General features: G+C 30.1%; 1 protein-coding gene across 1 annotated transcript; it reads right to left on the bottom strand.

Annotated features, from left to right (window-relative positions):
• Positions 1-954: 954 nt before the first annotated feature.
• Positions 955-11,757, bottom strand: LOC129921444 (uncharacterized). The gene is made up of 2 exons (XM_056003273.1): positions 11,585-11,757; positions 955-1,433 (listed from the first exon to the last, which is right to left on the bottom strand). The coding sequence occupies exons 1-2, from the start codon at positions 11,700-11,702 to the stop codon at positions 1,102-1,104; spliced, it is 450 nt and encodes a 149-aa protein (XP_055859248.1). The 5' UTR covers positions 11,703-11,757; the 3' UTR covers positions 955-1,101.
• Positions 11,758-23,382: the final 11,625 nt, after the last annotated feature.

Raw genomic sequence — 23,382 nt, 5'->3', positions numbered from 1 at the left:
AATGTTAAAAAAATTTTATATATAAAAATTTATTTTTTTAAAAAACGGCTCCTACAATTTTCGAAAATTTTTTTCTAAAAATACCTTTTTATACAAGAAATAAAATGGCATATTTGTGTTTTTTTTTTAAGATAATTTAAAACGGAGTTTAATTAATTATAAAAACAGATTTAATTTTTTATACTACTTATGAAATTTCTTCAAAATATCAAATTTTAAATTTCTTGAATAAATAGCTTTAACAATATAGTTACTTTAAGCATAAGAGCAAGTACGTGCGACCCCAGTCGTGCAATTTATTTCATTATCAAAACAATTTTCTTTTATAATTTACAGAATTTTAGAATACAGAATTTTGGAACCCAGAATTTTGGAATCCGAATTTTGGCACATACAGAATTTTGGCCCGAAACTCTAAGAGATCCATAACGGAACTCAATATTTTTTGTAAATACATCATAATTGGTTTCAAAAAATAGTGTCCTCACAAAATGTTCACGGTACATACAAAAATCATAAATCGATACTTTTTTTTTTAATTCATTTTCATTTTTACGCCTGAAATGCATTAATCGATATATTGCTGTTTGCTTAAAAACCATACAAATTGATTTATTTTAAAAAGTTTCGTATTTTGAACGAAAAATAAATAAATAATATTTCGAGCAGCCAAAAAGAAACATTCAAAGTATTTTTGACGAAAATCATTTTTTCGAACTAAAAAACTAAAATAAAAACAATTTTTTAATGCACTTTAAGGACTTTGAAGCAGAACAAATAGCTTCTTGATAATTATAGTAGTCTTCAAATGCATTTCCAACTTGATTGCATTTCCATGCAAGTCGTCAATTCAACCTTTACAGAGAAACATACTCTTTGTTCCATATCATTTTCTCTTAAAAGAAAATTTTTCCTCACAAGCTTATAATAATTCCATTCCAAAGAAAACCATTTCTGTTTCTCTCTTCAACATTTCAAAATTTATTTAGGCATTCTAAATGGCCATCAATTTTGATCACATATAAAACAAAACTCTTCATTTCAAATCAATTTTGTTATTTTCGGAAATATTTCTTGACAATGGTATTTCAAGTCCATTATTTATCCAAATTGTCCATGCTGTTCTGATATTGGCAATGTTATCGACAGAGTTTTTCCAAAATTCCTCGAAACATTTCCTTTAGGATTCCAAAATGTTATAGCTGCATCCGAGTAAAGTGGAAATCTATTTTTCAACAATTCTTCCATTATTTCCATATCGTTGTTCTTTTTGACAAGCAAGTTAGTATCTACTAACTTTCCATATTCGTCAATGTATTCAGTAGTAATTGGTTTTCCATCAGATTGAAGTGAATTTGAATTTTCTTTCGATAGAATGTACTCTTCGTAGAATTCATGCCAAAGAAATTGTTCCATTCGTTTCGAACGAGTTACTGGAAAAAATATAACAAAGAAAGAAATTTTATGGAAAATTCAACTACATTAAAAGCAAAAATTATTTCGGATCTCTTCTCTCTTATATAAAACAGAGAAGCAAGTGCATTCGGATTATAAGAAAAATGTTTGATGTTTTTTTTTTTTCAAAAAAATATTATTAATCCATAAGCCCTTTTTGCATTTTATGTATTGTTTAAGATCCGAGAATAGTGCATCATATGGAAAATACATATTTCTCTGTTAAAGAGTTTTTCTTCCCCGAAATTATATAAATGCATAGATAGATTGCACGTGCTTGATTTTATATTGAAAAGCATATTTCAGTATTATCCTGTGAAAAAACATCACAACTAAGAAATCTGAATAGCAAAAAATTATTTTCCGAAATAATAAATAGCAAAACTAGTGTGTTACTCTCATGTTACATGTTAGTAACATTCACTGCCTTGCAAAAAAAGAAAAAAAAAAAAAATGTGAATTTCAGTCCCTTTTTCGATAAAAAAAAATTAAAATCATGATATTTGACTAACTTTTTGTACTAATCCAATAACAAGGCATTATTATCTTTCAATTGTGGAGCCTTCATTTCCAAATTCTTTTCTCAAGTTCCAACTTTTATGCATCTTAAAATTTGTTTGAAGAAAATCAATTAAGTTGTTTAAGTCTCTCAATAGATATCACTGCCTTTGTAGTATGTCCTAAGACTGGATTAATATTGATTTAAAAATAAACCTTCCGTGAATAGGTACTAAAATCTTTTAAAATTTCTTAGAGGACAACTACTGATACAAATTTTTGAAGCAAAGTCATATTTTTGTCCATTCATTGACATTATTTACAACATTTAGCTTAAAACTGTTCGATTCGTTAACCCATTTGCTTACTGTAAGTATCGTTTGTAAAAAAAAGATACAAAATGGGACCTAAAAAACTACCTTGTGGTAACCCAGCCAATATTTCTCTAATATCTGAATAATCTTCTTTTTTTTTTTCTGATACGGAACATTTTGTTCTTTAGATATTATCTTAGAAAGGTGAAAAATCATTCAGACAGGACTAAGTCTTAATTTGAATTTGAGATTTGGTGCCAACTGGTTACCAACCATAATTGCTAATAAAACCTTGTAAGAGTTAGTTTTTTAATAAAATATAAAAAAATGTGAAAAATAACATACATATTACAGGTAAAATAGTACATTAAATCAACAAATAAAAAAAATAATTGTTACACTCATTTTGTGATAAGAACCAAGGATAAAAAAGTATATAAGAAAAAGTTGGGCGGTAGGGTGTTTTTTCGCGGACAAGAGAGAGGGGGTGAAGGTCAAAAATATAGTGAACAAAATTGTTTGTCGAACATCATCATATGACACATGTTTTCAAGGTATTTTTTGATGCTGAATCTAATAACATAAAAATAAAGACAATGCGATTGCTCTAAGAAAAGTTATAGCCAATTCAAAACAAGGTTGCTTGTTTTTCGACTTCAATAGGTAAAATATAACCGAAACCCATGTGAAAAACATGATACACTGATGAAATTCGGGATGAAGGTTTAATATAAAGCAGGGACAAAGGATTCATAAAGTTCTTAAAAATATTTATGGTGAAAGGGTGTTTTTTTTTTGATGGGTTGAGTTATGTGTGAGAAAGGTATCATAACAACTGACTTAAATTTTATTAATTTTTAAAACTTGGTGAAAAAGTTTTGTTTAGAATAAGAATAAAGAATCTACAAAGTTAACAAAATTATTTTGAGTGAAAGAGGTTTTTTTTTAAGAAATGATAAAATTCGGTAATAAGACCACAAAAACTGGGACAAAATTTTTACACCAATGAAAATTGGTAAAAATGTTTCATTTATAACAAAAACCAAGAATCTAGGTTAAAGACTGTTTTTTTTTGTTGGGAAATAGGGAAAATCCGTGATAAGTCCGATAAAATCAGTGGTATAAATGGTACCCTTACGAAATTTATTAAAAATGTTGTCTTTCCCATAGGAATTACGAATAAAACAAGAGTGTATACATTTTTTTCATCTGAAAGGGTGTTTTTTTTTTTAGGTGTAGAGAAAATATGGGTATATTTGAAAAAAAAAATGAGTAATATAAAAGTAGTATTAGTGGTACCCTATTGAAATTCAGCAATAATACTACTTTTGAGATAAGAAACAAGAGTCTAAAGTGTCTTTAAAAATATCATGGTTAAAAGGGTGTTTTTTTTTAATGGAAACAAAAATGATGGGCCACCCTAATAAAATTTGGTAAAAACATTGATTTTGGGATAGAAAGCAAGAATAAAGAGTTTTCATAAAAAAAATAGGTAGAATAGGAGAAAACGTGTTTATTTCGAAGATACAATAAAATCTGTAATTTCACAAAAAAAGCCAATGATTCGTGTAAAACGTGTAAGAACTTATGTATAAACGTTTAAATGGTCATCAAAACCAAAAATAAAATTTACTAATAACAAATAAATTAAATCATTAGTTCCTCCTTTCGTGACCTTTTTGATTACAAAAAATTATACTTTCTTCGTGGGCTATAGGTCACGATTTTGATTGTAACAATTTGCAAGTTAAATAATATACACGTCTTAGTTGCACTTCCTTGCTCTCTAAAAGTTGGTTTGTTTTGAAAACAAAAATTTCATTTTTTTTATTTGGAAAAAACAATTTTTTTTTTGACGTGATAACGTTTATAAATCGATGAACCATGGCAGCCACCACAAAAAAGTGACGCCATTTTCTAACGTTACACTCTCGCACTTTCGCAGTGCGGCAAAAAATTTCAATTCAAAATTAAAAATAAACTATTAGAGATACAAAAATCTTCTATAGCTTATTTGAAAGATAATAACCTAAAGCTTAATCCAAATGAAGGATTTTTAAAAATTCCGTCATTTAATAGGGTAAACAGGGGTAAAACGGAAAGATGAAATTTGAGCTAAAATCTAAACGCGAAGTTGTAGAGAATTGATTTTTTTGCTATAGATAGATTTTTTTTTTTTTTTTTTTTTTTTTTTTGTCCGTGGGTAGGTGTTGAAATCTTCAAAAGATTCTATGAGGCCCGGAAAACGCGTGCTCATAGATATGTGGGACTCTTAACCACTAAAACAACCTCCTCCTCCAGATTGCAACTAAGTTCAGATGGAACTTATCTAGCAATTTATCTTTCTCGAAGTTAAGTAACGTGTTGTAGGTAACTTTCCGATGAAAGTTCCTACTGATGATATTTAAAAATAAATAAATAACATTCGTTTTAAATTAAATCATTTAAGTAATGGTTTAAATTTTGTTATCAAAAAAATACTTTAAAGGAAGTTAAACAAATAAAATCTCTAAAACATTTAAATTTATATTAATCAATGCCGATATTTTGAAATAAAGGAATTAAATTGAAAAATTTCACTGTACCAAATCGGAAGGTTTAGTCCTTTGCAAACGTCGTACTAAGTTTGTCTCGTCGAGTATTTCTAGTATTGTTCTATTAGTATGTTCGACTAACCGTTTTCGATGTTTTTGGGCAAACGTTTTTATTTCTTCGCGAACCGTGGGGATTCCAAGATCCCTGTGAAGATCTTCGTTTCTTATATACCACGGCGCATTTACAATTGATCTTAATAATTTATTTTCAAAGGTTTGTAATCTATTTAAATTTGTATCGCGGGTACAACCCCAGAGTTGAATACCATATGTCCAGACAGGCTTAAGTACTTGCTTGTAAACTAATAATTTGTTTTCAATACTAAGTCTAGAATGTTGTCCGAGTAACCAGTACATTTCTCTTAACTTAATATTTAATTGATCACATTTATTTTTAACATGCGGTTTCCATTTTAATTTCGCGTCGAGAGTCATCCCGAGATATTTTGCCTCATTTGCAAATGGAACTTGAGTAGTATTAATAAAAACAGGTAGTCTATTTATTTTCTTATATGTAAAGTCCACGTGGACTGACTTAAATTCGTTAAGCGCTATTCGCCATGTTTGTGTCCATTCATTGACATTGTTAAGAGCATTTTGCAATTTACTTGTCGATTCGTTAATTGTTTTGCCTACTGCAAGTATTGCGGTGTCGTCAGCAAAAGTAGCTACAATTGTGTTTTCTGTTTGAGGTATATCGCGTGTGAATAGAAGGTACAGAATGGGACCTAAAACACTACCTTGTGGTACCCCAGCCACTATTTCCCTAAAGTCTGAGTAATCATTTCCGTGCCTAACGCGAAAAATTCTGTTCTCTAGATATTCTCTAAGAATGATAAAGAGTCCTTCAGGTAGGACTTGTCTTAACTTGAATTTGAGACCCTCGTGCCATACTTTATCAAAAGCTTGAGACACATCTAAAAAGACCGCTGAACAAATTTTCTTTTCTTCAAGAGCTTTCTCAATGACATCGGTGATTCTATGTACTTGATCAATCGTCGAGTGCTTGCTTCTAAAACCGAACTGGTGTTCAGGTATAAGACCTTTTTCTTCTATTATTGGCTGGAGGCGCTGTAAAAATATTCTCTCAAAAACCTTTGATACTACTGGAAGCAGTGAAATGGGTCTGTATGATTTCTTTTCATGTGATGGTTTGCCAGGTTTCAAGACCATTATTACTTCTGCGACTTTCCATTGGTTTGGAATATATTCTAACCTAAGAGTGGCATTCATTATGTATAGGAGGTTTATTAAACCTTTCCGTGGGAGCATTTTAAGAATTTCCGCAGTAATTAAGTCGTATCCTGGAGCTTTTTTTGACTTTAGCTTCTTAATTTCTTTGTTTAATTCGGCAAGCGTAACATTTCTTGTGATGAAGCTTTCACTTGACGTTATATTCATATTTATACTATCATTCAATGCTTGCCCAATGAATGGTTTGAATGTTTCCTCTAGGTAATCAGCGAAAACGTTTGCTTTCTCTTTGTCGCTTCTTGCCCATTCATTTTGGTCTTTCATAATCGGAGGTGCTGGAATCTTAGGTTTTTTCGTGGCTTTTATAGCTTTCCATAGAGAGTAGTTAGATTCTTTACCTGCCGTCAAATTTTCAAGGTAATTTTTAGCTTCGCGGTTCTTGAAATCTGATATCATCTTTTTAAGTAAATTACTTAAGTGATTTAAATTAGATTTGTGTTGAGGAGCACGAGTTTGTTGCCATTTTTTGCGCGCTTTTCGCTTTTCTTTAAGAACGTCTTTTATCTCTTGGGGATATTTAGAATCTTTGTACCCTGCAATTTCTCTTTGGCAAGGGGTATTGTTCCATGCGGCTTTTTGGATAATATTCACAAAATTATCTACCGCTGCTTCAAGCTCAAGAGGTGTTTGTAGTGATACCCTTAATTCAACATTATCCTCAATATCTTTCTTAAAGCCTTCCCAGTTAGTTTTACCGTTTGTTAGCCTAGGTGGTATTTCAATTTTAACAAGACTTTCGCTCATTGTGAGAATAACGGGAGAGTGGTCAGAGAAAAGATCAAAGCATTCCGTTACTTTAATTCGATTTGACGGTATTCCCCTGACTATAAAGAAATCAATCAGGTCAGGTATTTTGGAGGAATCTGCCGGCCAATAAGTTGATTTTCCAGTAGAATGAAAGTCACAATTATTCTCCATACCGGCTTCGTATAATGCTCGGCCCTTTTGAGATATGCATCTAGAGCCCCAAAACGTGTGTTTAGCGTTAAAATCGCCACCAATGATTAACGTTGGTCTAAGTGATTTTAGTAAGTTTGAAAATTCATTTCTATCGATTTTGTACCGCGGAGGGCAGTATATTGATGATATATTCAATGCATCATGTTTAGTTTTAACCTGCACACTTATAAGCTGCATCGATTCAAGTTCAAGCTTTAAGCCAATCGAGTGTTTGAAACATTCTTTTATATATAATGATGCTCCGCCCCTTGCTTTGTTCGACGGATGAATTGCGTGGTAATCTAAAAAACCGTTTATATTGAAATTTGATTCTCTTTTAACATGGGTTTCTGATATCAAACAAATGTCAATATCTTGTTCCCGTATAACCATTTCTAGTTCTCCAAGTCTCTGCCATAATCCATTGGCATTCCACGTAATAATTTTAAGGTTTTCCATCATGTTTTCTTGTATACCGTTGGGGTCGAATAAATTCTTCAATTTTAGCTAGCCTATCACATATTTTATTATTAAGTTTGACCTGATCCTCAAATTTTGACAAGATTAAAGCCAAACATTGAGAAAATGCGTCAGGTTCAGGATGATTTATTACGGGTGTAGCTGCCGCTTTGGCGTATGAGTTTGCACTACTTTTTTCTGGAGACGTCTTTGATGTTGATGGCGTTTGATTTTCTTTGCCGGTATTGGGTCTTACTGTATTTGCCCTTTTAGGTGTCTTAGAAATTGGGTTTTCTGTTTGCTTCAATGGTTTTCTTTGTGTGTGAGTTTTTTCTCGGCGTTTTTGTAGCTCTTTGGCTACTTCACAGCCTCTATAGCTTGCCGGGTGACTTCCATTGCAATTAATGCACTTCGCTGGAGTTTTGCTATTTCCGGTACAGTCTGCAGTTAAATGCTTTCCCGCGCATTTCACACACCTAGGTTCTTTTTTGCAATAGGTTTGCGTGTGGTTGAAGCCTTGACAGCGTTTACACTGAGGTACTTGCTTTGTACGGTTTCTTAGAGGTTCGATCTTTACAACGAGGTTAAGTATTGTTTTAATTTTGTAGATTTCCTCTAGTTTTTCTGTTTTATCAAACGTGAGTATGAATAGTGGGAGGCCACGTTGTACCACGACTGTTTCTTTATCTTTTTGTTGTTTTTCCTTCTTGACGATGTTTTCAGCATTTAAAATCTTGTAATTTTGTTCTTTAAGATCACTGATGACATCATTTTTTTGGCATGAGGAGTGTAAGCCCCTCGCCACGACGCGTAGAGGTCTTTCCGATTTGTTTTCGTATGTGTACCACTCTACTTGTTCTTCGTTTAGTCTTCGCGAAAGGAGACGATAGTTATCGGAGTCTTTTACACAAACTTTCCACTTGTTGTTATTAAGCGAGATAACTTTAAAATTCGGCGGCGGTAACGCCTTTAAAATAGTTTGTAATTTATTGAACTCCGCAACCCCGACAACATTAATCGGTGGCGGTGGCCTTATTTTAACAGGTTTTTCTTTGTTATTTTTATCGTTTTCTTTATTTACTTCTACATTCGCTTCTTCCGTTTCAGAAGAGGATGCCCCCTCTGGTGGGGACGAAGCTTTACGTTTTTTGGTACGTCTTTTTGAGGATCTTTTCGTTTCACGTTCTAGTTCTTCTTCGTCTGTTTTATATTCAACAATATCCACTTGCTGTGGAGTTTCTTTTGATTCTATTTCTGTTTTAGTTTTTTTCAACATAACATTTTCTTTGCGAAGAATATCGATTTCTTGCTGTGCTTTCTTTAAGGCCTCATTTTCATTTCTTAGAAATTTTATTTCTTCTTTCAACTCTTGATAGAGTTGCAATGTTTCGTCGAGCCTTTGACGAAGATCTTTATTGTCTTTTACAAGACTTTCTACTTTCTCTGAGTCTTCTTTTGCACGCTCTGTCGTTTTGGGCGGACTCTTTTGCCCGGATACACTCGATGTTGGTGGTGGTGATCGAGTTATCATGGGTTTTCTTGAAAACGGATTTATCAAGTGTTCGAATTGGAATAATTGGCTCTCCCCAGAATCCTTAGAGCCGACCTCCGAAGAGGGTGGATTTTCCAGAAAATCTGAATTGCCACCTGGGGTATTATATCTTTCTGTTTTATTCATTCCATATTTTGTATACGTCATTCTCAGTATACGGAGGGTGGATTTTAGTCGCCTCTTACGACAGGCATGCCTACCTCGGGTATATTCTTTCTTTTCCCCTACCCGAAGGGGGCTATAGATAGATGAGATTAATTTAAGAATAACTGCATTTAAGGAAAAATTCTAAAAAAAATTTTGAAACTAAGCTATAACGTTTTGTTTGAACGTTGTACACGTGTTGGGGCTATGACAAAATGATGATTTTGGGTAAAGGAAATTTTTTTTGACAATTCTAAAGATGCCAGTTGAAAGATGAGGGAAAAAAAATTAGGCGTCTGATACGGATTTTTTTCCAACACTCTGCCTTTCGAAATATGAATTTTTGAAAAACACCTTGTCTTTTAGGGGTATTTTTGGGTAATTTATGATTTTTAGCTTTTTTTTTGAGCGTTCAAAAAATCTCAAACTTATAGAACATGTAGGTTTCTTGGCCTTATGCATACAAAAACTTGAAATCGTTTAGTGAGTTTTGACTGAATAACGGAAGAAACAAGTTATAAAAAAACATGGTTTTTGACCGTTTCTAACCGATTTTCATCGTTTTTTATTTTTATCTTTTTTTCTTTAATAGATACAGGAATAAAGTATATGGAGTAATGATAGACCATAACTACGACTATATGTGTGCGAAGTTTCAATCATTTTCGTAAACAAAATTTTGAGATAAAGGTAAAACAAAATTTTAGAATTCAACAGGTTATAACTTTTGACCAAGAGCTGATAGAAATTTTATAAAACTTTTGTGAGCATCCTGATACAATTACCTTTCATTAAGTATATCACACATAACGGTAGACTAACTACAAGCTACACAATGTAAAATCAAGAAACTTGCGGAAAACCTCAAAACACCAGTGGAGATCTGTTGCCCGCCGAACAGCCATCAGTGTGGAAAGTACCGTAATCTCAGTCTGGAAATTCGACATGGTTGACTTTAAAAAATTCTAACTTCTCTTGTAGGCATCTATTGTAGGCATCTTTGATACGTCATATGAAAGGTGAAATAATAAGCTTTCACATGGTATATATTTTTTATAGGTTGTCAAATAAAAAAATTGATTACATAGCCTGAGAACATAAAAATAAATGTTTTTTTTTTGCTTTTTTTATGAAATTTGATCGAGTTAAAAAAATTCTAGCTCTTTTTGTAGATGTCTCATAGACCTGATCGATATATATATTTATATGAGCTAAGACAATAAGCTTTTAGATGGTATAAAATTTTTAATAGGTTGTTAGGGAAAAAAATGGAATTAATGACGTGAGAAGATAAAAATTCATGTTTTCTTTGCTTTTTTTGATGAAAATGATTGTTTTCAATAAATTATTTGTATACTTTTTGCGCATTGTAAAAATTTAAAAATGGTTTTATTCTTAAGAAGAAATACTTGGCTTTTAAAATGCATAATTTTTTTTGTAAGCTTTTAAAATAAAAAAATTAATATAATGAGAAATTAAAAAAGGTATTTCTGTTTAGCTTTTTCTTGTAAATTATAATTGTTTGGAAAAAGTAAACGCTTCAATTGACCCATTTTTAACAAAAGCACACAACCTATTTTCTGACGGAGTTATCACGTAAAATCATCGTCCGTAAACCGGCTTTACAGACAACCTCTTTTTTTTTTTTTTGAAAACGGGTCGTTGATAATTTAAAAAAAAATGTGTTTCTATGTGTCAATTAATAATTTTATAAGCATGGAATTCAATATTATTTGAAAAATGTTAAAAAAGATTGTATTAAAATTTGAACAAAAATTATTATTTTTTTTAAATTTAAATTATACTTTTTTAATTCTATCCAAGAAATTCAATGATGTACCTTGTACTTTATATGGAGTCCAGGCCACATGAAAAATTATTTTGATTATTTTAAAATCAAATTTTATATTTTAATTAAATTTCTAGTAATTTAATGAATTTGAAATAATTCTGTTATGATTTTTTTACATTAAAAGTTTTAATAATACTTCTAACTCATACAAAATGCCAATCTAAATGTGTGCATTCAATTTAAGTCAAAATATACACACATATTTTATTTTTAGAAAACTTAATAAATTTATTGAATTGAGATTGATTTATTACTTTACTTTTTCAGCGTTCGTTTATTTTTAAAAATAACATTTTATTTACTAAAATTAAACCACATTTTAGATGATTAAAGAATTCACAATACAAAAATGCAATTAACCAACAACTTGAGAAATTACTCATTTGTATACATTTACCTATATTTAGAACGATAAAACAAACATTTTATTAATATCTCCTACTTTTACCGAAATAACTTGCAATTATTAAATGTTTTGTATAAATATATAAACAAACATATGAATGTACTAATATGAACATACCTGGTGGTTTTTTAATAATAGGATTTTGAAATTGATGATGCATTTCACTTTGTGGTTTAATTAAATTGAAATTTTCCATAACTTGGGTTTTATTTAATTGGGGATTATTTCGAGACATATTTTTCGATTGTTCAATATGAAATTGTTCTTTTTTTTTAAATTTAATTTGATAGAACCCTAGGTGAGTTGTTTATTTTTCAGTTTTATTTTGATAACAACAGTTGTCATGAGAAACATCTTTTTTGTTTGTTTATTTTATTTTTGTATAGAGCATAATGGGAAAAATCAATGTTTTGTTTCTTTCATTAAATGCACTTGGGAGTATTTATAGACAAACAAATTATTGTTATCTAGTCCAGTGCATTTATGGTGTTCATATATTGGCGACCCAGCAGTTTGTACCACCCCCAAATTTTTTTTTTTTGCTCATTCGATAGAGCATTGGCTGAATATTATTACCCTGATTTTTTGCACAGGTGAAATTCACCTTTCGGCCACCATCTTCGATTTTTAATATCTTGATTTTTAAATGATAAGTGAGTATTTTATAGCTTAGTGTAACAAAAGAAAATTCAGGACCTGCAATTTTTTTATTTTTAAGTCTCATCATATCGTAAAAAAGGGGTATTTTTAAACAAGAAAGTATTAATAACTTTTTTAATTATAAGGATACAAAAAAAAGCAGAGTTTTAGAGAGTTTTAAGGTTAACAATCTTACCTCGTAAGGTTTTTTCATAATTTATTATAAAAAGGGCTCCAAACTTAAAATTTGTCTTTTTTTCGTTTTTTTACTTTTTTTGGCTTGTAACTTTTTTAATATTCAGAATATCGAAAAAATGTTCTTAACATAAAAGACGCAAAATTTAATTATCTACGTGAACTAATGCACTGAAATAATCATTAAACAAAAAACATATTGTTTTTAAATTAATATAAAAATTTGATTCATTAAGTTTATTGTTTTTTTTTGTAAGAACTCTCATTAAAAAAAAAAAAATACTGAACAAAAGATAATACTTTTTTTAAAAACATCAAACAAAACACGGTCTTGTATCCATGAACCCCAACTTAAATTCCCTTTAACTGGGATATCTTTTTCGAAGGAGGTAATTTTTGACAGTTCTTTGAAAAATAATGATTAAGATAGAATAAGGCTTTTAAAAAGTAACTTATTCAAAATAAAATAAAATTCATGGGTGGCAAAATCATTCTTTTGGAGCTGGAGTTTCTGTAAAGTTACAAACTTTTTATATACAGTTGAAACTCGATTAACTGGGATGGTCGGGACCGAGTCCATTACGGATAATCGAAAATCCCGAATAATAGAACTTTCTTTTCTCAAACAAAAAATTATATATTTTTAAGTATTTATAAAAAACTTATTAAAAAAAAAAAACGAAAACAAAAATAAGATACTAAAATAATACACATAGGTATCCAGTAACTTCTTTTTGCGTTGGACTGATTTGAAGTGAAGGAATTTGTTGGGTGCTGTACATATATTACGGATAGTAGAGTTTATTACGGATAACAGAGTTTAAATTAATACGTTGTCTTTATTTTCAAGAACAAATTTCAAATATTTTCATCACGGATAATAGAGCGTCCCGGTTAATCGAATCCCGGATAATCGAGTTTCAACGTATTTTTATTTGAAAACTGTTAATAAAAACAATTTAAAAATAAAATTCCATCTCTAAAGTTTTGGTAAAAAAAGTTAAAAGGTGGTAAGTTAAATGGTCAACTTTTGTGGGCAAAGTTAAAACAGCTAAATTCAGAAGGTCATAACTTGGTATCTACTTTCGTCATGCCTCATGCATCTTGCGATCGTAAGACTTTTTTTTAACAGATTAACTATGAGAAAAAGTCTGATGGATATCCAACATATAGCTATTCCCCTCAAAAACGAAACTTTAAGCAATTCTTAACGTATCTTAAATAACACTGGTCTGCAAGGAAATCCTCCTTTGAATAAAACTATATTTTTACAAAGGATTTTTGTATGCTGATTGTGAATCCGAATTCCGAAGTCAGAATTGACCTAGCACGTCACGTTTTTTTAGATATTCCCGTTAGAAAATCTCAAAAACCCATTTTTTTGCTGTTTTCGAAGAAATATTTTGGCATAATGTAATCTTTTTCAATTAAAATTGTTATGGTTTATGAAAGAGCTTATTTTTTTCTTTCAAATTCAGTTTCAATCTTCTCAATATCTCTCTCTTTTCTTTTCCGAGATATCTTAATTTAAGTAAGTTTAGTAGGTTTGGCATATCTTACCATAAAGAAACTGATCTCTAAAAATTAATATATCTTTCTCCCTAGAACAAAAGTATACTTTTCTAATGGACTTAAGTGTGCTGATTTTGAATCCGACCTCAAAAAAATTTCGGTCAGCTCTGGTTTTTGAGATATAGTAGTTTTTTTTTTAGATTTTCTAAGAAAAAAATTGGTTTTGTGATACTTTAATGCGAATGTCTTAAAATCCGGACGTGATAGAATTTTTTTTTTGACTTCGGATTCTAACTCAGCACATCAAAAACTATAAGAAAAGTATACTTTTGTTTCTATCAGAAACAAATCTGAAGCTTTACAAGGCAGTTTATGGAATGGTTTATTACAAATTAGAAAACACGTAAAAATTTTGTTTATAATGTATTTTATTATGGTTTTCTTTACATATTTGACTTCTTAAATGTAATGGGCATTGATATTTTACATTTTCCTTAATTAGGGTGCTTTTGTTCATGTAGGATTTACTAAAAAGTAAAGGATTTCGAAATGTCTGTTTTTTTTTTGTCAATCAGTATTTTAAAAAATGAGTAAACATTAATGTAAAAGGACATATTTGGTGTCAATCGATGGGTCATATTATGAAGAATAAGTCCTTCAAAGTTGAGCTCAATGCGACAAATAGTTTCAATTTTATACAAGTTCAAATGAATCTGAATGGGTGATTTTTTTTGTTTGCTAGATTCTTCAAACAGTCTTGCACCTATTTTTCTTTTAACCCAAAAAAAGCATATTTTAATTTAAAGCCGATTTTTTCATTTGGAACTTTTCTCCCTGATACCATCGACATAAAAATCTTATCAAAAATAATTTTAGTAGACTTGGTGAAAAATACTCTTCTGAGACACTTTCAACTTTCGAGGTCCCTGGTCATAAAGTAGTTATACTTATCTCATTTTAAATAGTATCATCGACAAATGATTCAAAACTTATTCAATCAAACCTCGACAGCTTTTGAATTTTCTGTCTTAAAATTGTCTAAAATTAAAAGTTATGAACTATCTACTCTACAATTAACGCATTCCTATCTTTAATTCGATTCAAGACCTTATGGTCTCTTATGTAATCGAAAACTCATAATTTTCAAATGCATATTGACGACATAATTCACAAAGCCAAATCTTAATTTTAATCTGAAAACTTGAGAAGAACGAAAAACTATAAACGATATTTACTGACTTCTCATTTTATCTATTGACTGTTACAACACACAAAATGGCAAAACTTTAACAAAACCCTCTCATTTATTGCTTTTCTAACCTTAAAACAAGCTGCTAGATAAAACAACCAAGGTTTGACATGGAAGACCTCTGAATTAAGAAAGTAAAGTTTTTATCACCTTTAATTTGACATCAAATAGATATCATCTTTTAGCTAAATGAGATATCTAAAAATTCTTTTAATTGAAAGGGTTATTCGTTTGAGTCTTTTTTGAGAACGTCAGATAGGTATAAAAAAAGTCCTTGGACAGAAAAATAACCTATTTGAATGATAAGCTAAAGAAGAAGGTAAAACTTTTTCCCAGCACAAAGAAAACTAATTTAAATGGTAACTAAAAATTTTACTTTTAGTTTGATAGAATGCATAAAAATAATATTGGCATGTCATTGAATCATAACTGTTTTTTAACTGAGATTTCCTTCAACACCTTGAACTGTCATGTAGAAGATATACATATCTCTCACAGATGAATTAAATAAAAACAACCTGTTGACTTGTGATACAATTTATATAGATTTTGCGCAGTTCTTTTGTGAGAGTGGATGTAAAATGGCAACACTTTTTTTAGTACTGTTAATTTACTCTCATTCCAATTTCCAGATAAAAAAGTATTTTATGTTTTTATATGAAATATAAGGGCTTCCAAACTTTGTGCCAAAGTATATTTTTGTCAGTGAAAAACTAGCTGGCCGAATAGTTAGAGGGTTCCTATCTTCAATTAGTTGGATAAAAGTGTATTCGTTTGGACTCGAATGAAAAATATTCATCTTCTCTATTTTGCCGACAAAGAAAAGGTTGTAAATGTCTGTGAAAGATTTTGTTCACTCCAACCCCTTTATGGGAATGATACCAGATTTTAAAGATCTTAGTACCAAGGATAGACAATTTACATCCCAATTTCATACTTTTTTGTTGCGACAGAAAAATTAACAAACAAAACCTAGTAACATTTAAAAGCATAACAAAATTTCAAAAAAAAAAAAAAAAACTTCAAACAAACCTAATAGCATTCTCAAGCCAAATTAGCCTCGAGCATTTCTCTTGAGTGTTATTTCAATAAAATTATACTTCACACTTATCCTTAATGGTTGTATATACAAATAAATAGATGTGTATGTTGATATCTTTGCTTGTTGGTAAGATATTTCCTATGAGAATAAGTTGATGGAATTTCTGTTATACTTTTTGTACATACATCAAAGTTATCCTTTAATATTTTTACTTCATAAAAAAAAGGCTAAAAATGGCTCTGTTATACACTTCAGTAGCAAGTCCCCTTATTTACTTATTTTCTTGAGACAATCTTTTCAACAATTTATTTACTCTTGTGTCTTTGTTTTCATATCTTCAAATAAAGATGGATACCATCAATGGGGTATCAGTCTCTTTGAGTGGGTACCCTTTATCAAATAGAATGGAGTGGGAATTTATTCCTCTTATATGGAACTGAAATAATTTTGTTCCCTCAAGAAAGAAATTATCACACAAAAATGTACATACATAGATGAAATTGCTGTTGGGATGTTGCTCTCAAATAAAAGTAACTTGGAGCTGTTAATTTGATTGTAGCGAAATGGAGTATGAATTGTTGATAATTAAGGCAATGTTTTAGTGAATGAATTGTAAAAAGCAAAAATCAAATCGTGGGTGGAGGAAGCAAAATACTGTTGCAAAGTAGGGAATTTTCGAAATTTCACCAAAACTGCATTTAATCTAAAAACCGTAAGGACTTGGGATAGGCCAATAACTAAATTCTGAGAGCCCTTAAGTTGGTCTATAAGCATTTCTCGCTTGAAGATTTTTAACTAACCCGAAAAAAAAAGTAGGTATTCAAAAAAAAAATGCAATAAAAATCACAAAAAAAAAGAGGTTGTCTGTAAAGCCGGTTTACGGGCTTTGATTTTACGTGATAACGTCGTAAGAAAACAGGTTGTATGCTCTTAAAATGAGTCAATTGAAGCGTTTATTTAATTCAAACAATTATAATTTGCAAGAAAAAGCCAAAAAAAAAATTACTTTTTTTCTTTTCTCATTATATTAATTTTTTTATTTTACAAGCTTACAAAAAAAATTATACCATTAAAAAGCCAAATATTTCTTCTAAATAATAAAACCATTTTTAAATTTTTACAATGCGCAAAAAGTATTAAAATAATTTATTAAAAACAATCATTTCTTATGAAAAAAGTGAAAAAATCATTTCCATTACCCAAAAATTCGTTTTTTTGATATAACAACCTATAATAAATTTTATACCACCTGAAAGCTTATTGCTTCAGCTCAATATATATATATCGATCATGTCTATTAGGCATCTCCAAAAAGAGCTAGAATTTTTTGAATTCGATCAATTTTCATCAAAAAAAGCAAAAAAAAAAACATATAATTTTATGTTCTCACGCTATTGAATAAATTTTTTTTTGACAACCTATACAAAATTTTATATCATGTAAAAGCTTATAATTTTACCTTTCATATGACGTTTCAATCTTGTTTCTGCGATACGTAGAAAAAAAGTTAGAATTTTTTAAAGCCAACCGTGTCGAAATTTCAAACTGAGATTTACAGTACTTCCCACACTGGTGGCTGTTCATGATCAACAGATCTCCACAGGTGTTTTGAGGTATTTCGCAAGTTTTTTAATTTAACAATGTTATTGAAATAACACTGGAGTAGCTTGTAATGAATGTACAGTTATGTGTATGCTTAGATCAAAAGATAGAACCTGTTGAATAATAAAAAATGTTTACCGTTATCTCAAAATTGTGACTACAAAATTGATTGAAATTTTGATATAGATACAGATATAGTCCTGTTTATTATCTATTATCTATATAAATTTCATTTATTTATCTTTTGAAGAAAAAAATATAAAAATAAAAAACGGTTAAAAAAGGTCAAAAAACTTGTTTTTCCCATTATTCGGTCAAAAACCATTTTTAAATACCAATTTTGACACATGTATGCCCAAAGTCATAGACTACATGATCTATAAGCTTGAGAAAAACTTACCCAAAAATACCTCAAAATAAGTAGGTGTTTTTCAAAAATTCATATTTCGAAAAAATTCGTATCAGACCCCTAACTCTTTTTTTTATTATCTTTCAAATGAGGTTTTTCAAATTGTCAAAAAAAATTCCCTTACCTATAATCACTACTTTGTCAAAGGTCTACCTCGTGTTTTAGTTTTAGAAAATCATTTATAGATTGGTTTTGAAATTTTTTAGAATGTTTTCAATACCATTGTCAGTTTTGGAATAAATTTATCTATTGATGAAAAAAAAAAATTCAACTCTTTACATTGTCGCGTTTAGAAAATAGCCAATTTTTTGAAATTTTGTTTTACCCCTATTTACCCTAATTTTTTAAAATCCTTCAATTGTATTTAACTATAGGTTTTTATCTTTCAAATAAGCTATAGAAGATTTTTGTATCTCTAAGAGTTTATTTTTAATTTTTAATTGAAATTTTTGCCGCACTGCGAAAGCGCGAGAGTGGAACGCTAGAAAATGGCGTCACTTTTTTGTGGTGGCTGCCATGGTTCATCGATTTATAAGACGTTATCACGTCAAAAAAAAAAATCATCAGCTGCATGCACGAAAACTCGACATAACAATCAGACATGACATTACGATTATGGAGAATGCCAAAAAAGTGGGTCCGGCAATTCTGACTTTCTGTCTGTATATGTATACCTCGAGCCTAAACTAGTAAAGCGATTTTTTGCAAAATTGGTATAGTTAACAGTTTTAGGTTATTCCCTAGATGCCTAGAGGGGAAATTGAATTTTTTTTTTACAACCGAAACTAATGGTACCTGTCATGTAATAGAAAATAGAAAATTAAATTTTTCTTTCAAAAACGGTCCTAACGATTTTGATTACAATTTTTTGTGTTATGTTACAAATGAGACCCAACTTCTAAGTAAAAAAAAATATTTTTGAACCGTTATTGAATATACCTGCCATAGAACGCTACGATTTACCCGATTTCAACCAAAATTTTTATACAAAAGTAGCCCGTAATATAAAAATTGTATAAAGGATTTTAATTTTTTTTTTGAAAATCAATTTTTTTCAAAAAAGGTTAGTGAAATGTTTCGAAATTTCTTTTTTAAAGTTGATTAAATATTTCTCCAAAATGGCATACTAATTTTTTTTTTTGAAAAATGTTTGAAAATTTTTACATACCTACATATATGTAAGTATTGTCAAATATTTTTTCCTAAAAATGCCCTTTCTTCTTTATCACATGTCATACTTTTTTTTGGGATCAATATCATTTAAAACGGTCTTTCATAAATTTAAAAACAGATTTTATAATTTTTTTTACATTAGGTACTGGTGAAATTCCTTTATTAAATTATAATTTTCCTTATTTTTCTCAAAGAATGGTTTAAAGCTAATTTTACCATAACAGCAAGTACGTGCGACACACTCGTGTATTTTATTTTTTTGAATTTTTCGTTTTAGATGTTGATAAATATTTACCTACTGCAAAAAGGCATACTATTTTTTTTATAGCATATTATTACTATAAGGTTTCAAATAAGGATCAACCTTGAGCATTACAAAGTAAATAAACCTTAAATTTAAGATTGAGTTTAAATTTCACACAAATTAATTAAATAAACAACTGTAAGTTTACATAAAATGCAAAAAAAAGAAAACACTCAACACCATCACTCATCCTATCACAATTTTAATTAATCATCCGGTTATGAAAGTAAGTATATTTTCCTTTATGGATAAACCTTAAAAAAAAAAAACAAATTTATGCATAAACAGAAGATATTATGTACATAAGTGATCATTAAACAAGGGAATAAATAAATCCCTTTCTTCTTATATCCATTATGTGCTTCAGTTACGAAATGAAGTGTGTGATTACTGCTCATAACTTGGTTAAATTGTAATGAAATGTATTTTAACTGCGACCCCAAAAACGGTCGAAATTGACAATAATATCGTTTTTAATATTTTGAAAATATGTTGCGAAGATATTTTTTTTTTATTTTCATGGTTCTTAAACATTTAAATGAAACCTCATTTATGTTATTTTTTATTCTTTTTCATTTCAATCAACTGAAGAAGTATTTGGATTTCTGAGCTAGGATATATTCAGACAGCGCAGTTATAAAAGAAGATCACCATGTTTAATTTTAAATGGTCGTAGCTTTATCAATATGCGTCAAAACGCCATAAACATGCTAAGATAATTCGCCAATTTAAATCTGTTATGTGAAAGACTCTATAATTTGACTAAACTGCAGTATTAATTGTATCGGACAATGCAAGTTGACAATAAATTATATAAATAGAACAAAAATATCCTATTACAACCTTTTTGGAATGATATATTCTATTTCCACCGACTTTCTTGTTTATAATTATAATTCAAAGCAAATAACAACAATGATGGAATCATGTAACAAAATAACATTCATCCTTTTGACACAAGGATTTGATGTTATAAGAAAATCGATATCCTTATTGATATCTTTGGTAGGTATATAGAAAAGAGTAGCTATTATATGCATCAGTTCACCTAACTCTTGTTATCTAATTATAAAACTTTCTTTTTTTCACACCGGAAACTTAGATTGAAAGTTTAAAATTTTATACCAAAGGATGGATGGTATTGGAAAAATTTTCTATTAATTAAAACAAAAAAAAGAGTGTGTGTAAGTTATGGATTTGTTTATTATATGAACTAAAAAAAACAGTTTTTGTACTTTTTGCTCAATGAAGTGAGCTCTTTTATTGATAGAAGTAAACTCAATTATACATATTTTGTTGGCCCGAAAGAAACCTAATTTTATTGTTATGTTGTTAGTGTTGCTGACTGTAGTACTGCTGACTTCATATTCCTGGAATTCCCACCTGTGGGAACCCTCGCTGCAGTCTGGTCACTGGCTCGTGTTGACTGGGGTCGACAACATGTTGTGTCAGCTAAGTTGTGTCGCGCGTGTTGTTAGCGACGACAACTTATACTGTGATAACTCCTCCCTTCTTAAATTCGACTGTCCTCAGTCGACAAATAGAGCACTGGTATTTTGTTTTGGTCCATATGATCTTTCTTTGGTTCTTCTTTGATTTGTATGACTTTCTTGGTTGGAAAGATTATTTTGACGATTATTGCTAGTATGGAAAGTATTAGGATGGTCGAAAGGCTATAGTTGGCGATTTTATGGATGTTTGCATCGCTTTGGATTTTCTTTAGATGCACCGTGTTGTTGATGTGCAGTTCTTTGAGCATTTCCATTGTGAGAATCTCCTTGTAGGTTTTTGTTGAAAAGTTCTCATGCAAGATTGCAGGTAATGGCTTTCCTGCTGGAGTCTCCTTTGATAGGTATTCCTGCCCATCTATAACTATTGATATGTTGCTGTATTGCACAATGAAGGAGCCAGTTAGATTTACTTTCTTATTTTCCACCAGAATAGAGCCGTTGAATTGGTTGAGTAGTATTGTTCCTGGGTGTATTTCCTCTACAGTCGGGATATGCTGGTTGTTGATTTCGTCGCAGTTTAGTTGTTTACTTTGGATTAGGTTTCTTGTACAATTGTCGTTTTCTAAATTTATAATTTCGTTTCTTTTACAGATAGTTAGATTGTTGCAAGTATTGCATTTACTTTTTACACCATATATTTTATTGTTACAATTTAATATGTTCTCATAATTTATTTTAATTACATTTTTATTTTGTTTAATAGGTTTGATTAGAATTTTTGTACAAATCTCTGTTCCCGTTGTGGGAATAGTTATTATATAAAGTAAATTTGTATTATTGGAGGCTATTTTTACATTCGAAAATTCTAGTGCCTCTTCTAAGTTAATGAATGGTACATTTTGCTTATTAAATTTTTCTTTGACAATTTCGATTTCGGAATTAGATAAAATAAATGAATTTATTATGTTATTTTTTGCCCAAAGTAGAGCGTATTCTATATTGATTATTTCTTCTTTTATGATTTGTACTTTGAACTTAATGTCTAACAGAAATTCGTTTTTTTGGATTGCATTAAGTTTAGTAATTTCTACTAAATTGTTTGTTATATTGCTTATTTTATTTATTTTTTTTGTTAATACATTATTAATAATGATTTGTTTCTCATTATTTTGTAATAATTTTTGTGTGTGTGCTTTTATAATTCGGAAATCCTCGTGGTCCGGAGTACCGGCCAACCATTTCCATGCACTTCCTAAGAAGTTCATTGATCTCGGATTTCTATTGGGTTTTAAATTATTTAGGGATTTGAGGACTTCGGATATTTGGTGGGACAGGTAGGGAAGACTGGGATCGGATTTATTGATTTGATGGTCTATGTCGGCTTGGATATTCGTTAAGATCTCCTCGTATTGGCCTAGGTCGATGACGTGGATAATTCTTAACGCGCCGATTTGTAATTTTGCTGGGCCCATGTTCGTGGCTACAATTTTTGAATTGGAATAATCCAAAATTTGTATTTCGCTTAGCACACCGCAAAGGAAAAATCTGAAAAAGTTAATTCCTAATGTTATTTTTGTGGACTATTTTGCCTGAATTTGTTAGAACTGTGGTTGATTTGTCTTCTTTAACAATCTCTTTTCTAAATCTGGGGGTTAATTTTGTTCCTAGCCTTTTATTAATTTTGATATAAATGGTTTCACCAGGTGAATATGTTTTTAATTCTTGTCTTGATTTATTATGGGTTTGCAAATCTTTACTCTGCTTCAATCGGAGGTTTTCAATATTTTCCTGTCTTGCTGATTCGAATTGCTTCGGATCTGTTGTAACAGTCCTACCGAAGAATACTTCGATTGGTCTTTTATTTGTAACAGAATGAATAGAGTAATTATATTCGTATACAGAGCAATCAAGAAGTTGATCAAATGGCATTCGAGGTCGTTCAGCTTTTAAACAACGCATTATCTCAGAGAGTGTCGAATGGAATCTTTCTATTTGACCGTTTACCGAACTGCTGTAAGGAGGGGTGGTATAAATTTGGATTCCTAACTGATCTTGAAGCATGAAGGATATTGTTGCTGAATTGAATGATTTTTCGTTGTCGAAAATTATTTTTTTCGGTACGCCGAAGGAAAATATGAGCTGCCTTAAAGGTTCAATTATATCGAATATAGCTTTTGATTTAATAATTTTTACTTGCGCATATTTTGAAAATTTGTCTATTGCAGTGAGTATCTGTTTTGAATCTGTTGAGTAAATGTCAATATGAACTATATCGCCTGGAAATTGTGGAATTGGGGTTTCTTGAATTTTTGGTTTATTAGGATGTCGTTCATATTTTT

This window comes from Episyrphus balteatus, chromosome 1 (genome assembly GCF_945859705.1).
Source record: "Episyrphus balteatus chromosome 1, idEpiBalt1.1, whole genome shotgun sequence".
In the NCBI taxonomy this organism is placed as follows: Eukaryota; Metazoa; Arthropoda; class Insecta; order Diptera; family Syrphidae; genus Episyrphus; species Episyrphus balteatus.
This window is presented reverse-complemented; position numbering and strand designations above follow the sequence as displayed.

What these genes read in the sequence shown, in the direction of transcription:
- LOC129921444 (XM_056003273.1), bottom strand. Translation starts at nt 11,702, where the DNA reads ATGTCTCGAAATAATCCCCAATTAAATAAAACCCAAGTTATGGAAAAT. An exon ending in TATTATTAAAAAACCACCAG is followed by an intron (nt 1,434 to 11,584) that starts GTATGTTCATAT and finishes TATTTTTTCCAG; the next exon opens with TAACTCGTTCGAAACGAATG.